General features: G+C 39.5%; 1 protein-coding gene across 2 annotated transcripts in view; it reads left to right on the top strand.

Annotated features, from left to right (window-relative positions):
* FNIP2 (folliculin interacting protein 2) overlaps positions 1 to 20,509 on the top strand; it is a 48,613-nt gene that overhangs the window by 3,179 nt on the left and 24,925 nt on the right. The window contains exons 1-2 of one of the 2 annotated variants that reach the window (XM_063421536.1): positions 13,803 to 14,411; positions 19,414 to 19,540. In XM_063421536.1, the coding sequence (XP_063277606.1) occupies positions 14,227 to 14,411; positions 19,414 to 19,540 (312 nt within the window). In that variant the 5' untranslated portion in view covers positions 13,803 to 14,226. Of the gene's footprint in view, positions 1 to 13,802; positions 14,412 to 19,413; positions 19,541 to 20,509 lie in introns of those variants that run through there. The other variant, XM_063421537.1, reaches the window with a different exon arrangement.

Below are 20,509 nucleotides of genomic sequence, written 5' to 3'. Positions count from 1 at the left end.
GAGAATGTAAACATGAGGTGTAGATGCTAATATAGAGCTACTGGGATAGTAGGACATTCTCCTGGCCCAGGTTTCCCTTCAAGATAATGGAAGTGTGATGTGGGAGAAGGATAGTAGTTATAATTATAGAATAGCTTAATTCTATTTTACAAAAAGAGAAATTATAAACCGGCTTGAGAACATACATGTAATAGTGAGATATTACATTTTTTCTAAGCAGTTTTGTACACAGACTTGAGCTGCTCTTTTTTTACTGCTGCTTCTTGCTTCCCTTAACTGAAAATATGTATATACCTGTGTGTGCAATACATGTGTAAAGATGTGTGTGTGTTTACATACACCCCTTTCAACAGCAGCACCTGAGTGGCTGTAATAAAATATATTTCTTCTTAGCCTCTGAGATTCTGGGAAAACCCTAATTACTTTGTGTGCAGGCAGTGTATTTATGTGTATAAATTCCCCTAAAACTTCTTATTTCCTTATGAAATGTTACTTCCCTTACAAGATTGGTTTAGTGTAGTTTGTACAATTTTTTGGGGTGCTACCAGGGTCATGTACTCAGCAGAATCATAGATCGGGTCTTGTTGGAAGAGACCTTAGAGATCCTCTAGTTCCACCCACTGCTGCCTTACACAGGGACACCTTCCACTAGACCAGACTGATCAGAGCCCCATCCAACCTGGCCTTCAACATTTACAGGAATGGGGCATCCACCACTTTTCTGGGCTAACTCTTCCAGTGTCTCACCACCCTCAGAGTAAAGAATTTTTCCTAATATTTAATCTAAACCTATTCTCCTTGTTTGAAGCCATTCCCTTGTGTTCTGTCACTACATGCATTTTAAAATTGTCTCTCTCCATATTTTTTGTAGGCTCCCTTCAGGTACTGGAAAGCAGCAGTTAGGTCATCCGAAGACTTCTTTTTTCCAGACTGAACAGCCTCAATTCTCTCAGCCTTTCCTCACAGGAGAAATGATCCATAGCTCTAAGCATGCATCTCTCCTCTGGACTTGCTCCAACAGGTCATGTCCGTGCTATGCTGGGGACCCCTGAGGTGCATACAGCACTGCAGGTGGGGTCTCATGAGGGCATAGTAGAAGAGTAGAATAGTCTCTCTGGCCCTGCTGGCTACACTGTGTTTAATGTAGCCCAGGACACCTTTGGCTTCCTGGGTTGGAAGTGCACATTGCTGGCTCATGTGCAGTCTCTCACCCAGCAGCATCCCCAAGTCCTTCTGGGCAGGGCTGCTCTGAATCTCTTCATCCCCAGCCTGTGTTGATACCAGGGTTTGCCCTGATCCGAGTGCAGCACCTCACAGTTAGTCTTATTAAACCTTGTGAGATTCCCATGGGCCCACTTCTTGAGCTTGTCCAGGTCCCTTGGGCTGGCATCCCATCCTTCAAGTGTGCAGGCAAGCACGGCTTGGTGTTGTCTGCAGATTTGCTGATGGTGCACGCAACTCCATTGTCGATATTCCCCAAGCGACACCACTTGTCACTGATGTTCATCAGGACTCTAAGCCATTGGCCACTGCCTTCTGGATGTGGCTATCCAATCAATTCCTTACCCATTGAACAGTCCATTAAGTTTTAGGGATTACGTAGAGTATAAGCACATAGTATCTCAAGTGCTAAGCATATATTGGAGTAAGGTATTGGGGGTTGGCCTTAAGGAAATTGGTATAGGTTGCAGAGAGTTTGATTTTGCTTAAATTGATAGCAGTTTTTCTGTAATTGTGTTCACCTGATTCTAGAAGAAATTTCACATCAGTGCTTTTCTGTACTTTTCAACTTGAAGTCTGAGGTTATCCTTAAGCTGTGGGTTCAGACTTCACCTTAATTTCAGTCTCTGATAGTTTGATTTGGTATTGGGTTTTTTAAATGAAAATAAGTGTCTTGGAGTTTTTGGAAGACTGCTTTCACTGCTGAATATATAATTTCTGCATTGCAACCTGTGATTAAATTTCTTTGATATTGGTATGTGTAGTGAAGGACTGTTGTAAAGTAGGGAAAAATCTTTATTTTATGTGGAGTTTTTTTTAAAGGTTTTATTATTTCAGCTGTGTCTGAAACTTGCATGCAGTCTATTTCTTCAGCTTTAAGTATCAGCTGCTCCTTCTGGTGTCCATAATGGAACGGATGTCATGTTGTAGCTGCAGGATATCTATCTGGTAACAGTTTGTTAGCTTTGGTATATGAGATCATTTGTTTGGCAGCTGGTACTAGTGATTCCTTTGGTCATAGTGCTGAAATGCTTGGTGAGATCCTATTGCTAAGCATTATTTCACAGCATTTATTACCAGCCTGGCAATGTTCCATCTTCTGAAAAAGGAAAGAAAGCAGTGGTGAGCTTGGAGTCCGCTTGTATGTCAGTTTGTTCAAATGAAACACTCCTCGGAATGTTCTTGTGACCTAATTGGGTTTTTTCTTGAGCTTCTTGCAGTTTTGTAGAGATCCACACAGCAATAACCCTGCTGAGCACACATGTACATCTTCATGCATGGAAATATCCGTAAACATCTGGCTGTAAATGCTTTGAAAAATATTTGGAAGAAAATGACTGGTTTATGTGCTGTAAAAGGGCAGTCCAGCCCTTGGCCAGATCTGAGCATGGGGACAGGAAAGGTCAAAGAGATACGTCATTTCGCAGACAGCTGGAGGTGAGCCTTGGGCTGCAGTATTACACCTTTGCACTGCCATTAGAGTTTCATCAGTAAAGTGAGCTAAAGAATAAATTCTGCAGAAAGAGATTTATTACAGTCTCACTCAAAAAAGCAGCTTAGAGAGGAAGTAATTTGACGTGGAAACCACACTTCCAGCCTGGGGCTTCTTTGAAGGTAAACAAGCCCCAAGTCCTCTATTTTTGAGCTTTGCAGGAGCTAAGGCCATTCTTTAGTTGTTTGGATTTCCTCTACCCTAAACACTGCTGTCACTGAACAACATCTTGGTTTCCCCTAGCTTTACTCTGAGTCTAGCCCCATCTCTCTTAAAGTTGCAAGAAGATACCCTGGTTTTTGTTGCTGTTTTGTTTTGTCTTTGCCACAAATAACAAAAAAATGTGTGGAAATGCACAAGCTACTGACATTCTGAGAGGGATGGATGTACCTTGGATTATTTAATTCCATGAAAGGATGCATTATTGCCTGACATTCAAATGGGGTTTGCCTGTAGGTTATCCTATTTCTAATATACAAGTAACTTATCTATGGAGTTCCATGCATTGATTCTTAAACTAGTGTGCAGTTGGATAGTAGGTGTTTGATTCCTTTTCTTAGGACACTTGCTGTTGACATGTCCAAAACTGGGTGAGTACTGTGCCACATGCTATGCTCAGAAGTGATATGGAAAGTGATTTGGGGAATAGTAGCAGCAGAAAGCCTTGGAAGCATCTTTCCTTGCTGATGACACAACTTAAAGCAGGAAACACTGCAATTTAACACAGTCATGCTAATGCTGTAAGAGAATGCTTGTTGACATAAATGACTTGATGTGAATGAGAAAATAAAGCTGCTTGGGGCTGATAAATGTGGACAAGCATTCATAAAAGCTGAATTTGTGGAGAAACATTTTAAAAACTGATGCAGAGCTTTGTTGCCACTAGAGGCTGGCTTCATGTAAATTTACATAAACTTTGTAACTTTTATTATGTAAACTAAGTTAAAGTTACAAAATAGCTTCATTAAATTTAGGGGAAAGGAAGGTGGAAGAGTTACGACAAAAATGTTTTAGTCATTAGTCATCATGTCATCCCACTCTGACGTTGTGGGATGTAGGTGTTTCCAATGCATGGTAGTGGCCCTCAGCTGTTGCTTTGGTTTAAACAGTGAGTAACAGCAGATCAAATGCCCTGAGACAGTAGAAGTGACAAAGTAGCTGGGGTCATGGGGGACAGAAGATGGGGTAATTTTTCTCATATAGATAAGTCGTTGTTCTGACATTTCAGTATTATTGAAGTTGCTGAGGACTTCCTTTGCAAAGAAAGTTCTTTGGATTAACACTCACTGTATGTGCTACAAACCTTGGTGATGTATTTGTTCGTTTAAGAATCCCTTCTGACACTAACAATCGTGTATGTACTTTGCACCTTAGTGATGTTCATGATAGCTTCTGAAGAGTAAATTCAGATTTGTAGTCATGTGTTGTGTTTTATATTTGTCAAGAGTTACTTCTAAATGCACCCTTGATTAAGAGCACACTCTTGTCTTATATGCAGCTTAGATGAAGCATTATGAGAAGAATGTTCTTAGGCTGTCCTAATTACCAGTATTTGCTGTGTGAAGGTTTCCATGGGTACACTTCTTAGGCAAAAGATGAGGAATGCAGTTCTGTATGGTGGTGGTGAACCGGCTTGCTAGAGAGAATATGCAGGAAAAGGAGGACTTTGAATGGGAAACTCATGTGAAGACAGCAAATAATCTGTCTGCACTTTTTCTGTGTGCTTCCTGTGATCGTGTCAGATTACTGCTGATCTGACTAACAGGGTAGTTCACCTTTGCCTGTCATGAATCAGCTCCTCTGTGTGTGCTCTACCTATACCACTTCTTAATCTTCGTGCTCAGGTTCTTCTCTGTTCTGCATTCTCTTCACCTTAACAGTGCCTTTCTCAAGTCACTCCATTTGCCCTGTTTGTCTGGGTTTGTCACTTGAATGCCTTAATAATGTCATGTTTTAATGTGCAAGGCTGAGGTCACAAGACAAGCTCCTGTGCAGGCTACAAGGCAGTGTTCTGAGGCACTGAGAGGATGAGCTTAGGAGTTCTGGCAACAGTGCTTGTGTCTTCCCCATATCGACTAGGGTGAGTGCAGGTGCGTTTACCTGATCAGCAGCTGAAATGTCTTTGGTCAGTCAGCACACTTCTGGATATTGGTGGAATTCTTAGAGTTGTACTGATAAACATCACTCTTTACATCACACTTGCTACTGTTAAACTGAGTCATGATTCTGCTTCCATGGACTGTGCTGAAGTGAAACTTGAGCTGTGTGTGATGTAGTTACTGCATCAGTAGGGAGCTTTCTCTGCAGGATGTTCTTCGCTTCAGTGCAATACAGCTCAACTTCTCTCCTCCAAGGCGCTCAGTGAAATTTTAGATGTGCTAATGAAATCAGCTTAATGTATTAAGTAAACAATTGACAATATTTATTTATTTTATAATAGAGGTGCTAGCAGTCTGAATTTGGTATTAGCACTTTCAAATTAGAAATCTGAACACAGTAGTACTTAATTTTTTATAATGGAATGGGAAAGTTTCTTATGATAACTACTCAGCTTTTGTTTTCACTGAGTTTACAGACTTTTATGAGAGAAAACAGACGCTTGAATGAACTCAGTGCTCTGAATTTCTGTGCAGAGTATATATACTGAATTCTGAATCTGGATGTTATCCAACACGTGAAATTGCTCAGCTCTTGGAGTTGGGTTTGTTAATGCATGGCTTCAGGAGTACAGAAATTCTGAACAGAGTACATTACATAAAGTTTTTGAAGGAAACCCCAGAGAGAAGGCTGTACAAACTGTTGAATATATAGTTCTGAGCAAGTTATTCTTAAATTATTATTATTATTTCACTAAATGTGGATAATTTTACAGAATGTAATACAATGTTGTAATGTTAAAACCCTCTGTGGTCTGGAAAAGACAGTTATTGGAACTTTTCAAAATCTCCAATTCACAGAAATTAGTTCATGTTCAGACAGATTTTTGTTCTATCTTCTGTTTTTCTCTGGGGACACATGAGCTTGTCCAGCTATTGCTGAACAGTTGAATGCTTGTTTCTGTCACATTTGCTTGTCTTTCCTTTCACATTTTCCCAAAATGACCTTTTAAAATCTTCGCATTTAACACTCTGCACTCTAACTTGCACTCAAAACAGGTTGTACTTTTTAGGACAAAGTGTACTGTAGGAAAGGTCATGTGCCTTTTGTTTCTGAAGTGCCCTGTTTTGTTTAACAGCTTGGGTTGAACAAGGTGGGCAGAGACATATGAGGGTGCTGCAAAGGAAGGTGTAGGTGCAAGGAAGAAGAAATTTGGTGCAGAAACCACTTAGCTGTGGAGCAGCAGGGTTAGTATGCATGTGGAGGCTTGGTCTTGGTGAATGGCTCCAATGTTACAAGATGCTGCTGCCTTCTCCTGTTCTGTGCTGGAATTGGGTATTGGCTGGACATTTGTCACTTCTGCAGTATGTTGATAGAACAGCATCGAAGCCCTCTCAGTTGTGTCTGTGTAAAGGTCAGTGATAGAACCAGCTCTTCTTACAGTAGTCTGTGTTAAGCTGTCACAACATGCAGGAATGGTTGTGGAGGGCTAATCCTGTGCTAAACTGTGTTGAGAAGGCTGGAATAAAGAACAGGGATTTGGTGGCCACTTCAGTTCACTTAGCAGACCACCACAGTGACATGCATCTTAGCTCCTACTTGATCTTGGCTTTTAGCCTGGAGGAAGGTTGCTCTTATGTGTTAGCCACTTGAAACAGCTTCAGGAGTGCAATCTCTTCCCTCCCAACTGTTAAAAGCATTTCTAGATCACATAAAGTTAAACAGTTGGAAAAAATAACCCCCTCTCCTTATAAAGGTGTTTATGAGATTTGCCTGTGCATGCATATAAATCATGTTTACAGAGCACTAAAATGATTTCAGACACAATTCTAACTTCAGGAGTGGGTGAGTAATACCTAATGATTTTGGTACTTGGGATATATGTCAGTCACCTCCCGTGGACTAGATCACAGTACAGCTGAGTTCAGAAAAGGTGGAGTACTACATTTCTTGTGTTCAGAAGTTCCTGTAAGCAGTCTTACAGACAGGGATATATTTGGGAATGCTTTTGAATAGAACTAGGAAAATAACATATATTTGAAAATAACTATTTCTGCCTCTCACTTTATGGTAGCACTTGGTGGAAATGCTGTAAAATGCTTATGTATAGCTGGACTGGATAATGGATGCAGGGATAGGCATGCAAAGAAGATGAAAATGCAAACAGAACAATGTATTTTGTAGTGAATGTGGGTTTTTTGAAACAATCAGCCAGCTCAATGAACCCATGTGCACATTGATAATGGATCTGCCCAATTTCTTTGTTTTTAAGCAAAACATGGCTTTGTGGAGTGCCAAAGGTGACTTGAACCTCTGAATTAAATTTTGTTTACTTAAAGAAATAATTCTGTATTTGTATTGAAATGTGTTAGCATGTGAACTAGAAATTTGAAATTCGATTTGATTTTGGCTTTTTGTTTGTGTTACTGAAGCACTATAAGTTGACTTAGTTGTCATTAGAGTTGTATCCTTGGTTTGTGTTTTAACAGAAAGTGAAAAGAAAGTGTTGTTTGTAATTAAATGAATTTATCCTGAATCTGTAGTTGTTAGGGTGCTTCTAGCAAGTCTGCTCTGGTAGACTATCTCAGAAGTAAATCAGGTCTCTTATAAAGGACTTTCTTGTACACTTGTTTTTCTGGGAAATGCTAAAGGAGCTTGACCAATTATTACCTTCTCAGGAGGAGAAAGCTTTCTAATTTGTCTAAATGATTGCTGCATAAGCTTGCTGACTGAGATTTGTTAGCATCTATCAATTGTACAAATCATTCTTATTGCAGGACAAGGATGCAGCTGGATTTTTTTTGTGTGCTTCTTATTTTTTTCTCAAATATTTCAGGCTTGATGGACTGATAGTTGGCCCTCCAAATGTTAGCATGCTATTGGGTGCAGTCAGCTGTAATTATGTACAAACCTGACTGGATAAACTCCTAAGTCTACTATAATACTGGTGTTTTTGAGAACATGTTTGGGATCCTCTGTGAGTGGTTTAGAGTGGTTGGCCTGCTTTAAGGAGGGGAAACTGTTTCATAACTTAATGACTATTTATACATTCAAGGTCCTACGCAATTGGTGGTAAACAGAACGTAAGTCTTTAGCATAGTGGCTTGCAGCAAGGGTAGGTTTGCCCATGCCAGTCAGCTGCAGGACTGTGGTTTGTTTGGTTGGTTTTGTGTGTAGTCTTATTGTTGAGAAGGTATATGGTACAAGTGATTTAATTACCATAGTCTTCTACACACGGTTCCAGCACATGATTCCTCCTTCCCTTTCCAGTGAAACTTGTAAATAAATCTGTCTAAGCCTTCAAAATTGAGTTCTACTGACTAGAAAGCTACCTTCTGTGCTTTCTACAAGAGAGAGTTAAGTATCCAAATGTTTTAGATGGAATAGACAAATTATCATAACAACAACAAGAGGAGCAAAACACATTTTTGGCTATAACTAGTGAAAAATGCCGGAGCTGACGTTATATCCGTCCATGTTATCACTTAATTCAATCTAAGTCAGGATTTCCTGGCATTCATCTAGCCCGAACCAATGGACTTTGCTGTTCATGCTATAGCAACTTGTGTGTGATCAAGCATGGCTCCTTGTGTATGTGTTCTTTCCCATATTCTTGCCAGTTGGGTAAATCAGTACTGTCTCATAAATATTCAACTTAGTTTTTCTTCCTTCCCTTCCTGGTTATTGCAGACTAACTTTTCAGTTACAATCTCTGTTTTAGAAGGATCAAAACACATCTTGTTCTTACAACAGTTTAACATAACCGTTTACAGAGGTCTTACCAATATTTTGTTAGCTGGCCAAAAAAACTGGACTGCTTCAGCTCTCAGCACTGTTAGAAAGCCACATCTGATACCTTTTCACAGAATAGGAATTTGGGAGGTAAATTTTAATTTCTTTTTAAGTGAAGTGATACGGCTGAGTTTGTGCATTTGGGTTAAATGAAATTGACCCCTTCTTAAGCAGTTTCCTTTGGAAGAGGGACATGGGGTCCTTGGATAGCACTTCTCTAGTCCTCCTTGAGAGTGTTCTTTTGTAAAGTGGGAGTGCGTGTTCAGAACAATGATGAGAAATGGGGATTTGCAATCTTTCTGCACCCCTGGAGAGAGTACCCTAAACTTCTGTCTGTAAGGCTTGAGGAAGTGCCACATCCTCTGCAGTTCACAAAGCCCTCTTGTGAATGTAGCCTTTTCATAGTAGAAGTGGAGGAAATTTGTAAAGAAATGGTTGCTGTTAACATGCGGGTGTTTTTATCTACTTCGACTGACGGTGTTTGTGTGTGTTATAGCAGAAAAAATATTTTTCATATAGCTAGAAAAAATTGGGGGGGAATGTGAAACACCAGGAATTGTTCATCTCTCTGTATCTATGTATTTACTTATGTCAAATAAATAACCTTTTTTCTTAGTAATTTTTTTTTTCATATTCTAAAATTAATCCTTTGAACAGAGGTTTGAAAGCTGTATGCAGACTCTTTCTTAAATAAAAAGAATAAAACATAGAATATAGATCTTTATAGAGGAGGGAGAAGGAACAGGAAAGAGCAGGCAACCAAACCCATGCCTATACCAGCCCTAAGGTGTAGTGATGTCTGTCTTGGCCTGCTCGCTTATGTAGGACATACTAAGGTCTGATATCTGTTAGTACTTTTATACAGCATTGCAACGGAGTAAGAGTTAGTACAGTGTTATGAATACCAGGTTCTGCCCTGCACTGTTGCTCAAATTTCTCCTTCAGATGGGCAATGTGTGGTTCTTCCTTGTGTTCAAGAGAAGGTGGGGAAAGGCAGAGGCAGGATAAAAGATTTCTCTTAATCTCATTTTCTGGCAGAGGCAGTTCCCAGACGTGCCTTGGCAGTGTCTGTATTTAGTAGCTGTGTTTCTGGCTGCTGGCCCAGTCACATGGCGCCGCTGGAACAAGTGACACGGGAATGATGCATTAGCTGAGACCCAGCGCAGCGTGCCAGAGGAGGTGGGGTGGCCTGGCCGGCCCAGTAGCCTGTGCCCGGCCACGCAGCAGAGACGCCGGACCCAGCACTGCTTGCTCCCGGATGGCCGCTGCTGTTTGGCTTGAGATGTTTGGCTCCAGTGAAAGCTGGAAGCTGGTTATTGCAGGTGCCTTGAAAAAATAAACAGGCAAAGACGCAGAGTCAAATCCTAGGGAGCGTTAAATTACAAGCAAGTTTTCAGTTCTTTGAAACCATAAAGATCATCACTGTGAAATAGCTTCTGCAAAATACTTGATTTACTTTGGGTCAGCTGAGTTTTCCTGACTGTTAGAAGCTATGGAGATGATGGCAGAAAGTGGAATGGAAAGGGGAAAATTACTTAAGACTAAGCACAGCTATCTGCATGGAGAAAAGAACTAGGTAGGGGACCTAGGGTGCTAACCTTACTGCAGACTGTACCTTTCTTTGTTTAAAGACCTAGCGTAACAAAACCCACACTTTTCTTAATGATAAAATACAATAAAATGCATGCCTTTTCCCATGCAATTACAAACCTTTAGCTCTTCTCTTTGCTAATGAGGAATTCCACTTCTGGAGCTAGCAAATGAGAGCACTGTCTCTGTGCTATTTGTGGTTCAACTTCAAACAATTACTTGCTGGGTGTATCTTTGATTAGGATTTTGTTTTACTGTGGGTTTTATTTTTTTATTTCTACATTATTACTGAGATACTGTATGAAAGTTAGCTTCCAAATTTCAGACTTGTAGATAAGCCAGTGAACAGTGATTCCTGATAACTTAGAGAGATTAAGTTGTGATGCATGGATTTGATGGGCTGCTCTTTGTTTGTGGAAGGCTGATGTGTGCACTTTATGGTGACTCCAGATTGGCATAGATCTGTTAACCTGTGTCAGTAGCGTGTGTCTTGACATTTCTTGTGCTTACTTGTGATGATATTGCTTTGTAGCAACAAAGATGATGAAAAAATGCTTCCAGCCTTACAAAAATCCGGTATATTGGATTTTTCCTTTCCTAAACAGGGAATGAGTGGAATTCTAGATTTTCAGTGAACAAATACATCCAATATTGTTTTGGACTTCATAGAGGAACATCAAGAAATATCCTAAAATAAAGTTACCCTTCTGTACAGTCATTTAATACTGAGAACTTTTTCTCCACCTGAACTCTTTCTTCAGGAAAATCTGTCCTGAGAGAGAGCAGTGCTCCAAGTAATCCCTGCACTTGTTGTGTGACTAATCTGCAATGTATCCCGCCTAACTTGTGTGAAGCTAGTAACTATGTATCATGCTTGAACAAGGTAGTTCATCTGAGGTTAATAGAGCTTTGCCATATTAGGACTACTTTTAAGTCATTGTGGAAAAGGAATGTGGTGTGGCATCAGCACAACTCTTCCATATCTGAGGTTTTAGAAAGGGAAGAAACAATGCAGGGTAAATTATTCAAATTAGGAGGGAGGACAGGAACTTATGTCTTCCACATAAGCTATTAAATGGACTAAAAGAGGGAAAATCATCAATAAGCAATCCAAAACAGATTCCACTTGATCTTTAAACATGTGTTTTGGCACTAATCCTGAGTGTCTGGGTCTAGGCATTTTTGTGTATCAATTGTGCTAAATGTATGTTCTGTAAAAACAAATGCTCACTAAAACAGCAGGTATGATTCAAACTTCTTTTTTTCCCAAGTTTCTCTAGTCACTTCTAAAAGCTATTTGGAAAATAAAACCTTGCAGGAATCTCTGAAAATATTCTCTTGGATTTGAAAACACTGCCTAAGTTTAAGTGGACAGCTGTAACTTACACAGAAAATTATTCTTAACTACATCACATATATTTATTTCCTCTTTCCCCTACCCCAAATTTTCTTGCTAAAGAGTTACCTTGACTTCAAATCATTTAGGCAATTGTCTCGCAGTGAAGATGAAGGGCAGGAAGTGACCTACAAACAGAGCAGGTGACATGCTGTCACATAGCCTAGAAAAAGAGTGATTAAACTCTGCTGCACAGAGGATTATACCTGCAGAGCAGGACATTTTCTTCCATTTTCTGTGTCACCTACTTTATGCACTCTGTGTGTTTTCCATGTGTGGATTTATGTATTATTTTGTTGTTGTTTAGAAACTGTTCTGTGGATTTGCAATGTTAATTCCCTAGGTACTTTAGGATTTATATTATTCTACAGATGACTGCATTTACAGACTAGGTAGTGTTGTGAAGCACATCTATTTAGTGAACTTACAGGAGCTCCTTATTTTAATGTCTGATGAAAATTTGTTAGTTTGATGAAAGTTCCAGAATTTTGGTTTATTTGGGGAAACGGTAGTACAGAAGTGAAGGCTAAGATTTTCTGATATTAGTCAAAGTGTAATATTTTGCTTATTTTATTTGCATTTCAAAGATAACTGGTAACACTGGTGTTTACAGTAGTCTTTCTCAATGAGTTGAGGGCTAAAGTTGTCCTCTCCTAGATCGTTTAAATTGTATAGGAACAGGCCAAAGATTTCACTTGTTTGCCCCACATGGGAGGAGGAGTGATTGTGATCTGGAACTTGTCACTTCTCTGGGGGTTGAAGTGGACCTGTTTTTTGTATTGGTATAGGTTTCCCTCAGCAACAGAGCAAGTTGTTCCACCTAACCTTGTTTTAGTTTTTTGCTTCGCTACTGTCCAGTTTTTAGAGGTTGGGGTTAACTATGATTACAAAATCATTTTAAGGGTGCTGTGCTATTTAGCAGGTAGCACGTAGCACTGGGGTTTGAAATCTTGCTTCTAACTCTACTGATGGTCTGGTTGACCATTAACAAGGTTATTTTCCCTTTTTAACCTGGAAAGGAAATTGCAGTAGGGCTGTTATCTTTTAAAATGTCTAAAATTTTACTGATGGGGAGAAAGCCCATCATAATTTGTGAAAGACATGAATTGTGAGCAGATGTGTCTGGATAACTTTTTTTAAAACAAAGATGGGGAAGAGAGCTTTGTTCTGCAGTAGGATTACCAGAATATCCTGTGTGCAGAACATCCTGTGTGCAGCTTTGGTCACTGCAATACTAGAAGGATATTTAAGCTATCAGAGGCTGCCCAAAGGAAGGCAGCAAGGATGGTGAAGGGTCTTGAGGAGAAGCCATATGTGGAATGGCTGAGGCCACTCAGTTTGTTGAGCTTGGAGTAGACTGCGGGCAGACGTCATTGCAATTACACCCTCCTCATGAGGGGAAGAGCAAGGGCACACACTGATCTCTTCTCTGTGGTGACCAGTGACAGGACCCAAGGGCATTAATGGCCTGAGCTTACGCTAGGCAGGTATAGGTTGCATATTAGAAAAAAGTTACTCACCTAGGGGGTGTTCAGGCACTTGAACAGGCTCTCCAGGGAAGTGATCACAGCACCAGTCCTGGCAGTGTTCAAGAAGCATTTGGACAGCACTTTGGGGCATAAGTGTAAATCTTGGGGATGCTCCTGTGCAGGCCCAGCAATTGGACTTGATGATATTCTGTCTTCTATGATCTGATTCCTTTGTTCTGTTCAAAAATTTAAATTTATTGGGTCAGAAGTATTTTATTAGACACTTTTGTCATCAGTATTGCCATTTAATTATTTTAAGAGGCACATGACTATAAATTCTCATCAAGCAACTTGAAGTCTGCAACAAACCTTTAATCACTGTTTTCCTTCATACTTCTAAAAAAAGCTTTTCAAATACTGGTGTCAGGTTCTTGTCCAAGTATAAGTAATATTTGTGCTTAGAAATAAAGCATTACAGTGTAGAATATCTAGTATGTTTCTTGGTGTTGGTAGTTGGGTGTTTTAAACTGATCACCATATGGCAATGATGACAGATTCTTACTTGCTCCTAAGCTATATGAGGTTGCTAGGGGTTGTCAGATGACACTTGCTCACATGAGAGCCATTAACAGGGTGTTGTAGCCAGTGTTAGAACAACCTTGCAACTAAGGGCGAGTCACTGCAGAAGCAACTATGCTTTTTTTTTTTTTAAGAGGCCATATGGTTCAGTCTTGTGACTACATAATTGCCAGCTACCTAAATCACATACCAGGAAACAAACATAGCTAAAGTCAATATTAGCTGTTGTATCTGCTACAGCTTTGCACCAGGCTTAGTAGGAAAACCTCTGACAGCAGCAAGAGCAAGTCCATGATGGCTTCTGAAACCTGAGAGTCATGTCTGTTCTGTCTGGAGTAATTGCAGGAGTACACTAGCTACAGCTGTCTTTTTGTATTAATGGCTTATAGAAAGCATGAAGATTGCTTTGTCTTTTTTTCTCCCAATTGGAAATTCAGCAGACTGTGTTCCTTTATAGGGAAGAAAGCTGATGGTAAATTACCATTGTTAATGGTTGATCGATAGTGAAGAAACCTGCTTGAGGCTGCTTCTCTTCAGCAGGTATTTAGTTTCTTTGAGGGAGCTTTACAAGAGTATTTGTATCTAAGAAAATGTGTGGGGGTACACCAAAAACTGCAAATGGCACTGGGGGACAAATAGAAAGAGCAAGAAACAACAATGATGCACTACTTGGAAATAATCTCTCTTATACAAAATTGGATGAAAGAATTAGAAAGTCTTTGAGAGATGAAAGTGTCAGCTGTGCGAACAAAGTGACTAGACTGCTGCAAAACAGGTATGCATGTAACTTTTTTGATGTATGTGATTTTTGACAAAGAAAGGATATTTTTATGTAACACTAGATTTATAATCATGTGCCTGAAAGGCTATTTTGTAAATAATTGAAAAAGTTGTTAGAAGCTTATTCTTGATGATAATGCCGAGAAACTCCAGAAAGTCTTTACCCTGTTTGAAACTGAACTGACATTCTTGACTCTGTGTAAGATTTATGTATATGCAAACTGAGGTAGAAAGGGTAATTGCCTTTCTTTTCAATTAAGGTTAAATAATCTTACCTTCTCTTTCTAGTTTCCTAATTAGTTTCCCCTCTTTTACTTTTTTTGCCACCTCCTATATTAGTGGGTCAAGTACTAACAGTGTGTGGAGCTGACAGAAGAGAATGCTGTGAAGTGAGGGAAGAACAGAGAGGGTAACCTTCTGCTTTACTTGTAAATTACCTCTAATTCGAGCATTACATCAGAATAATCTGAAGTGGGAATAGTGTTTATTCAACTTTTGCATTGTCCTTTTCAGGCATGTGCCAGCATGTCTCTCTCCAATGTCTGACTCTTTATAGCTACATAGTTGTGTTGAAAATACAGTTCAGGGTGGTGTTTTCCAAGTTCTAGCACCCAAGGGTGTTAGAATTAGTATCCTACATTCAGGGTTGCTTGTTTAAAAAGCTGAAAAATATAGATAAATATACAGGCATGTTTCAGCCTGTTTGGTTCTCTAGCCTGTATGTAGATGTTGCAGTGAAGGAAGAGGGGTTAATCACTTGCAGAAACAGTTTAAGGTCAACTGAAGTAGTTTTTGAATATAAATGAATAGATCACTCTTTAGTTATTGCATGCATGCTGATAATTATAAAGGTGAAGCAAAAGCTTTCTTTGTAAACATTAGAGTTTGGAGATCTGTGTTAACTGAAAAGTATTTATTCAGGGCAGAATGAGGCAATTTTTTTGTGATTTTTTTTCCTAGGAACAAACAAGTCTGCTTTCCCATAAATAAGGGAGGTCTTGCCTCCATGTCTCATAACTGTAATTGAAGAAATGTTGAACAAGCCAAAGGAAAGTAGCTTATATGCATGTGTAGGAGAAAATAAAGCAAGGTTAAGCTTCTCTGGGGACAAAACTTTACAAGATATCTATAAGCTGTTCGACACTTATGGCTTTCTTTCATAAAATAAAAAATCCATAGCATTTTAGTATCTGTAGTAGACTTGGTTCTACTGTTGTATGAACTGAGACGGCTTGATTTGGTTTATTTATTTTGACTTGAAGATAATGTGTATTAGTACTAGCATCTTCCACATACAGTAAAGATACAGTCTGAAGGTGAGGCTAGGTAAACTGACCTGCTCAAACAGATTGATGGTGTTGAAGGAGCCACTTCTTCCTTTGATTTTTGGCATCATGCTCTTGTCCTTTTTCCCCTTGTTCTGGCTTGGCCTTTCATCTCCTTTTGGAACTGGCTCCCTGTAGGGAGTCAGCTCACTAAGCAGGCAGAGAACTGACTTAGGAACAAGAAAACTCAATTAACATCCCAACTAGCCTCAATACTTATTTGGAATGTATCAGGAATGTTTTCTTTGTGCCCTTTCCTAAAGGTATATAGTTCCATGGACGAAGTGAGTTAGTGTAAGTCATGCTGCCACCAAGAGGTGCAGATTCCACTGCCTTGTACTTCTTCCTTTGTCCAGCCATGTTTCTGATGCACTTTCATGTGCTCAGACAGACTTCTGTTGCTGGGAGAATTTGGTTTAGGTATGGAAGGGCCCAACAATTACCAGAGCAGACACAAGTATAAGGAAGGTACATAGTCACATAGTTACCAAAAGGGGTGAAAGGATATGTGGGGCTCTTACTTTTGTGGTCATATAACAAAACACATTCAGTCAGAATAGCCACATTTAACCTGAAATGTGAACATATACACAAGATCATATTAATTCAGTTATTTCAGTTGATTTTTAGGAATGTGCAGGACCTGGCATTGCTAAATAAGCAAGAAGCTGATACAGAGATAAAGAAGTATAATTTTGGTGTTTGGGGTTTTACACATGTGAGAACAGAGCTGACCAACAAGTCTGCATACTGTCTCTATTCTTCAACACTCTGTTTTTAGGAGATGATTGAATATTCCCACTGTCCCTGTTTTGAAGGATCTGTGTTACATAATCTCACCTAAACAATAAAGGATGGAAGTACTGTAAACAGTGCTCATCAGCTTTTGTGATGGGCATAAACATCCTGGGCATCTGACTAGTCTTGGGTCTGCTGCTGGATTCCATGTGGAAGTAATGAGACTACATGGACTTGTGTGCCTGTATAAATTGCCTATAGATATGCTTGTTGTTATCAAATGAGGATCTCTTCTCTAATGGGTAGGTTTGCTGCAGGTACTGCATCTGTAAGCAAGGTCATCATTAAAACAGAAGTTTGATATTTGGTTAGAACTCTAAGAAGCATTATCTGAAATTACTTCCCTAGATTTGGTTTGCTAGTCACATAAAGCTCTCTATGACAGATTTTTATGTAATTTCTTAGCTCACTGCTGTCTGGTACTAGAGAATCTGTTTGTAGTTCTGACAGATTGCAGAAGTCCTTAGTTCTAGCATGTTGTGTGGAAAAGGCTGTTAAATTGGCTTCTACTTTAGCATAAAATTGAGTTCATGTCTTATACAGAAGTCAGCACTGCATGAACAACATGAGGTTTTCTTTAGTGCATATGAGGGAGTTCATCTGTTCATAAGGACACCTGAATCCATGCAACCCAGCCTGCATGCAGCCCTGCATCAGAGGGCAGATGCAAGGCTAGACTGGCTCAATCTGTATCTGAACTGAATCTTTCTCAGTTTCGACTTACAAGCCTGTGGTCTGAAGTATGGATGCTGCTGTGCCAGTCATGGAGATAAATAAGGCTTTGCTCTTGCATAGAATTTAAGCTAAACCGATAAAGATGTACCTTTTCTTTGCTGTCAAAGGAGAGAAAGATCTGCAGCTTTTTTAAGAAAACAGCATAGTTACTTCAGGTTGTCTGTTGCAACAAGTAAGTAAATAGCTGTGTAATTGAAGAGATATTGGGTTATCTGATACTGAAGAGTATCAGATTCATGTGGTAGGCTAGGATGAAGTGTATTGATGGCTCTGACTTCTCTTGAATTCAGTGTAACTGGATTTTGTAACAGTATTGCACAGGCAGTGGGCTGAGAAACTAGTAACAGACTTCTTAAGCAGATGGTGTATCTGCAGCTCTCTGTGTAAGCAGGGTGTGTAGGATCTTTGTTGGGCAACTAGTAACAATGGTATCAGGTCTGGTCTCACGCAGGTTAACGTAACGCTGTGACTGCCTTTGAAAGGGAAGGCTTTAAAAGAAATCTGCCTGGCAGTCTTGGCAGCTCTGGAGGCAGCATATTACATACACATCAAGAAGTTTCCTCACTCTGGATGACAAAACAGCCTTTAGCATCATTCCGTGATGGGGGACCTTGCATATTATGTACATACAGCATACTTGTATCAGAGTACCTTACAGTGAAGATAGGTATCTGGCTTATTCTGTCCAAAGGTGTTTAAAAATAGACCTCCAGATTGAGGTCTTTCAGATTTGAAAAAGATGCCTATTTAGGCTTATTTTGTTTTTTAGGTACGTGGGAAAAGCACAAAGAAGAAATTAAGCTGGCTGTATTTAAAATTATTTTAAAATCACAGGCCTGCAAGTGTACTTCTAAAGCAGTTTTCCTGACTGTAGCAGGAGTTGGTAGTGTTTACCTCACTATTGATTTATGGATGTTGACAGAGCAGCATGGAATAGAAGAAATAGCTTCATAAATTCTAGTCTTTAATCTGTATAGGGGTTTTATGTTCCTCTCTCAATTATCTACCTTCCATTTCTGTAAAGCACAGTTTGGGGAAATTCCTAACTGAAACCTCCTTTTGTGTGGAAGATCAGTGTGGCCTTGACTGAAGTCTGTTACGCAGTTTGTGAAATCAACAACTATTAATAACAGTTGTACTCTCACCCCCCAGGTGCAATCCGTCCAGGTCAGGGCTGGGGCAGTGGGACTGCGCATCAATGCTCTGTGGCACTATTTTATACAGTAGTAGGATTTTTCCATTGATTTCAGCTTGTCAGCTACATAACCTGAAAAGTGTATTCTGTAGCTGAAGCTGAGGCCAAGCAAATCTCCATGCTCTGATGTGCAGGCTGGCTCCTTTTGAAATTAGGAAATCAAGTTTCTTGTTGTTGCCACAATATCAGCTCCTCAGCCCCTGTGGTAGTGCAGTGAGGCAGGTCGTGTGCCATGTTGTATGTCTGGAGAATGGGCAGATTCTAGCTTGAGAGAGTTGTTTTGCTTCAGGTTGAAGTTCAAGTATCTTAGTTTCATGTACTAAGTTATTTTTGTTGTAGCTGGAGATCAAATCTCAGCTCTGTAACTACTGGACTGTCTCAGAAAAGGAGGGGAAAAAGAATGGAACAATAGAAACATTTTCTATCAGTTGCAAGACTTAAACTTTGGGAAAATCTTAACTTAAATTGTCAAATAGGTCAAAAGGAATTAGGTTTGTGTTATTTAGATGAGGAGAAAGAGTGTAAGCCTTGTGCTTTTGAAAGGCTGCAGTAGAGAGGATGGTAATCCATTGTGTTTTATTGCCACTGGGAATATTGCATAAAGTAGTACACTTACCTTAAAATAAGGTTGATCTAGGCTGTGTACAGAGGAGAGAATAATAAGAGTTAAGGCCTGGAGCAGATTGCTGAGACGATTTTATGTTTTCTTTATGGAAAATTTTGGAAAAAGATGGGATGAAAATTGGTCTGGCTGTGCCTGCCTTTGTCAATGACACTGGGCTTAGACACTCCTTTGGAGTTCCTTTTTGCTTGGAGCTATGTGATTTGCACCCTGGATTCTGTAAATGCTAAGTAAAATATGTCTTTGCCTAATACCTATTTCTTCACTTAAATGAACCTGCAAAGTGAACACTATTTTAATGTCTTGTGTTTCTAATCTGTAGCTGGTCCTCTTCGGAGTTTGACTTGAATGAAATCCGCCTGATAGTTTACCAAGACTGTGAGAGGAGGGGCAGACAGGTCTTATTTGATTCCAAAGCAGTCCGCAAAATTGATGAAGCTGTGGTTCAGGTATGAAATGTTAATTTTGCTGTTGTCCTACTGCTCTTTTGTTTTCCTTTTCAAAAGCAGTTATTTTAATAGGACAATGTCAACTTGTTAATCTTGTGATCTTTCACTGTGATAGCTGCAACAAGCATGTGTTAGATTACAACAAGCCTATGAACGTATCTGATATTTGGTATTTATAATATAAATATGGTATTCAAACGTAACAATTCAGATTTGCTTTCAGGCAAAGAAATCTATTTCCCTTTAAACTGAATATTTCTTCAGCTTTTCTAATGTTGACTGGGTTGCTTTTTGTTGTTAGCCCTGGCTGTGCAATCCATTTCAGTGATGCTCACCATCTAAAGGTGCTTTTTTTCCTTTGGTGTTTGGATTAGTAAAGCTGTTGTCTTTATGTGAATTAAAACAACTTCCCTGGCTAACCACGTTGTATTGTGTAAGCATGACACATGATGACATATGTGGCTATGTAAGTTTTGGTGACACGTAGAAGCAAGAGCAGATGCTGTCAAGATGCAAGTTCTTTTTGCTTCTCTCCAAGCACACAAATTGTCAAGTAAAGCTTTCAGCAAACACAAGTCATTTTAAGATCAGTAAACCAATAGTGTTTTCTGTTTTGTGGTAGTTTTGCTTGTTTTTTTCTACTGCCTTTGTGTCTCTTCTGTGTTGAATTATTTCCAATTTTTGTTTGTTTTGAAGTTTTTTTAGAACCAGCAGCTTCAGCTTATTAAGCCAGTGTGCTTATTGCAGAGCTGTATATATATCTGTATAAGCCAGTCACCTATATAAGAACAGTCACAACTTGCAGAACTTACAAAGATGCTTAAAAGCAACAGTCTCTATTTCAGTCACACTGTAAATATGCCATTGTGCTGAATCAGTAAGAGTGATGAGCATCATCAGCTGATGTCTGATCATCTACTTAAGAGCGTAAATGGGTCAGACTGGTTGTTAATCTTCCTTCCCCTCTCC

The sequence above is a fragment of the Prinia subflava genome, chromosome Z (assembly GCF_021018805.1).
Source record: "Prinia subflava isolate CZ2003 ecotype Zambia chromosome Z, Cam_Psub_1.2, whole genome shotgun sequence".
NCBI classification, from domain to species: Eukaryota; Metazoa; Chordata; class Aves; order Passeriformes; family Cisticolidae; genus Prinia; species Prinia subflava.
This window is presented reverse-complemented; position numbering and strand designations above follow the sequence as displayed.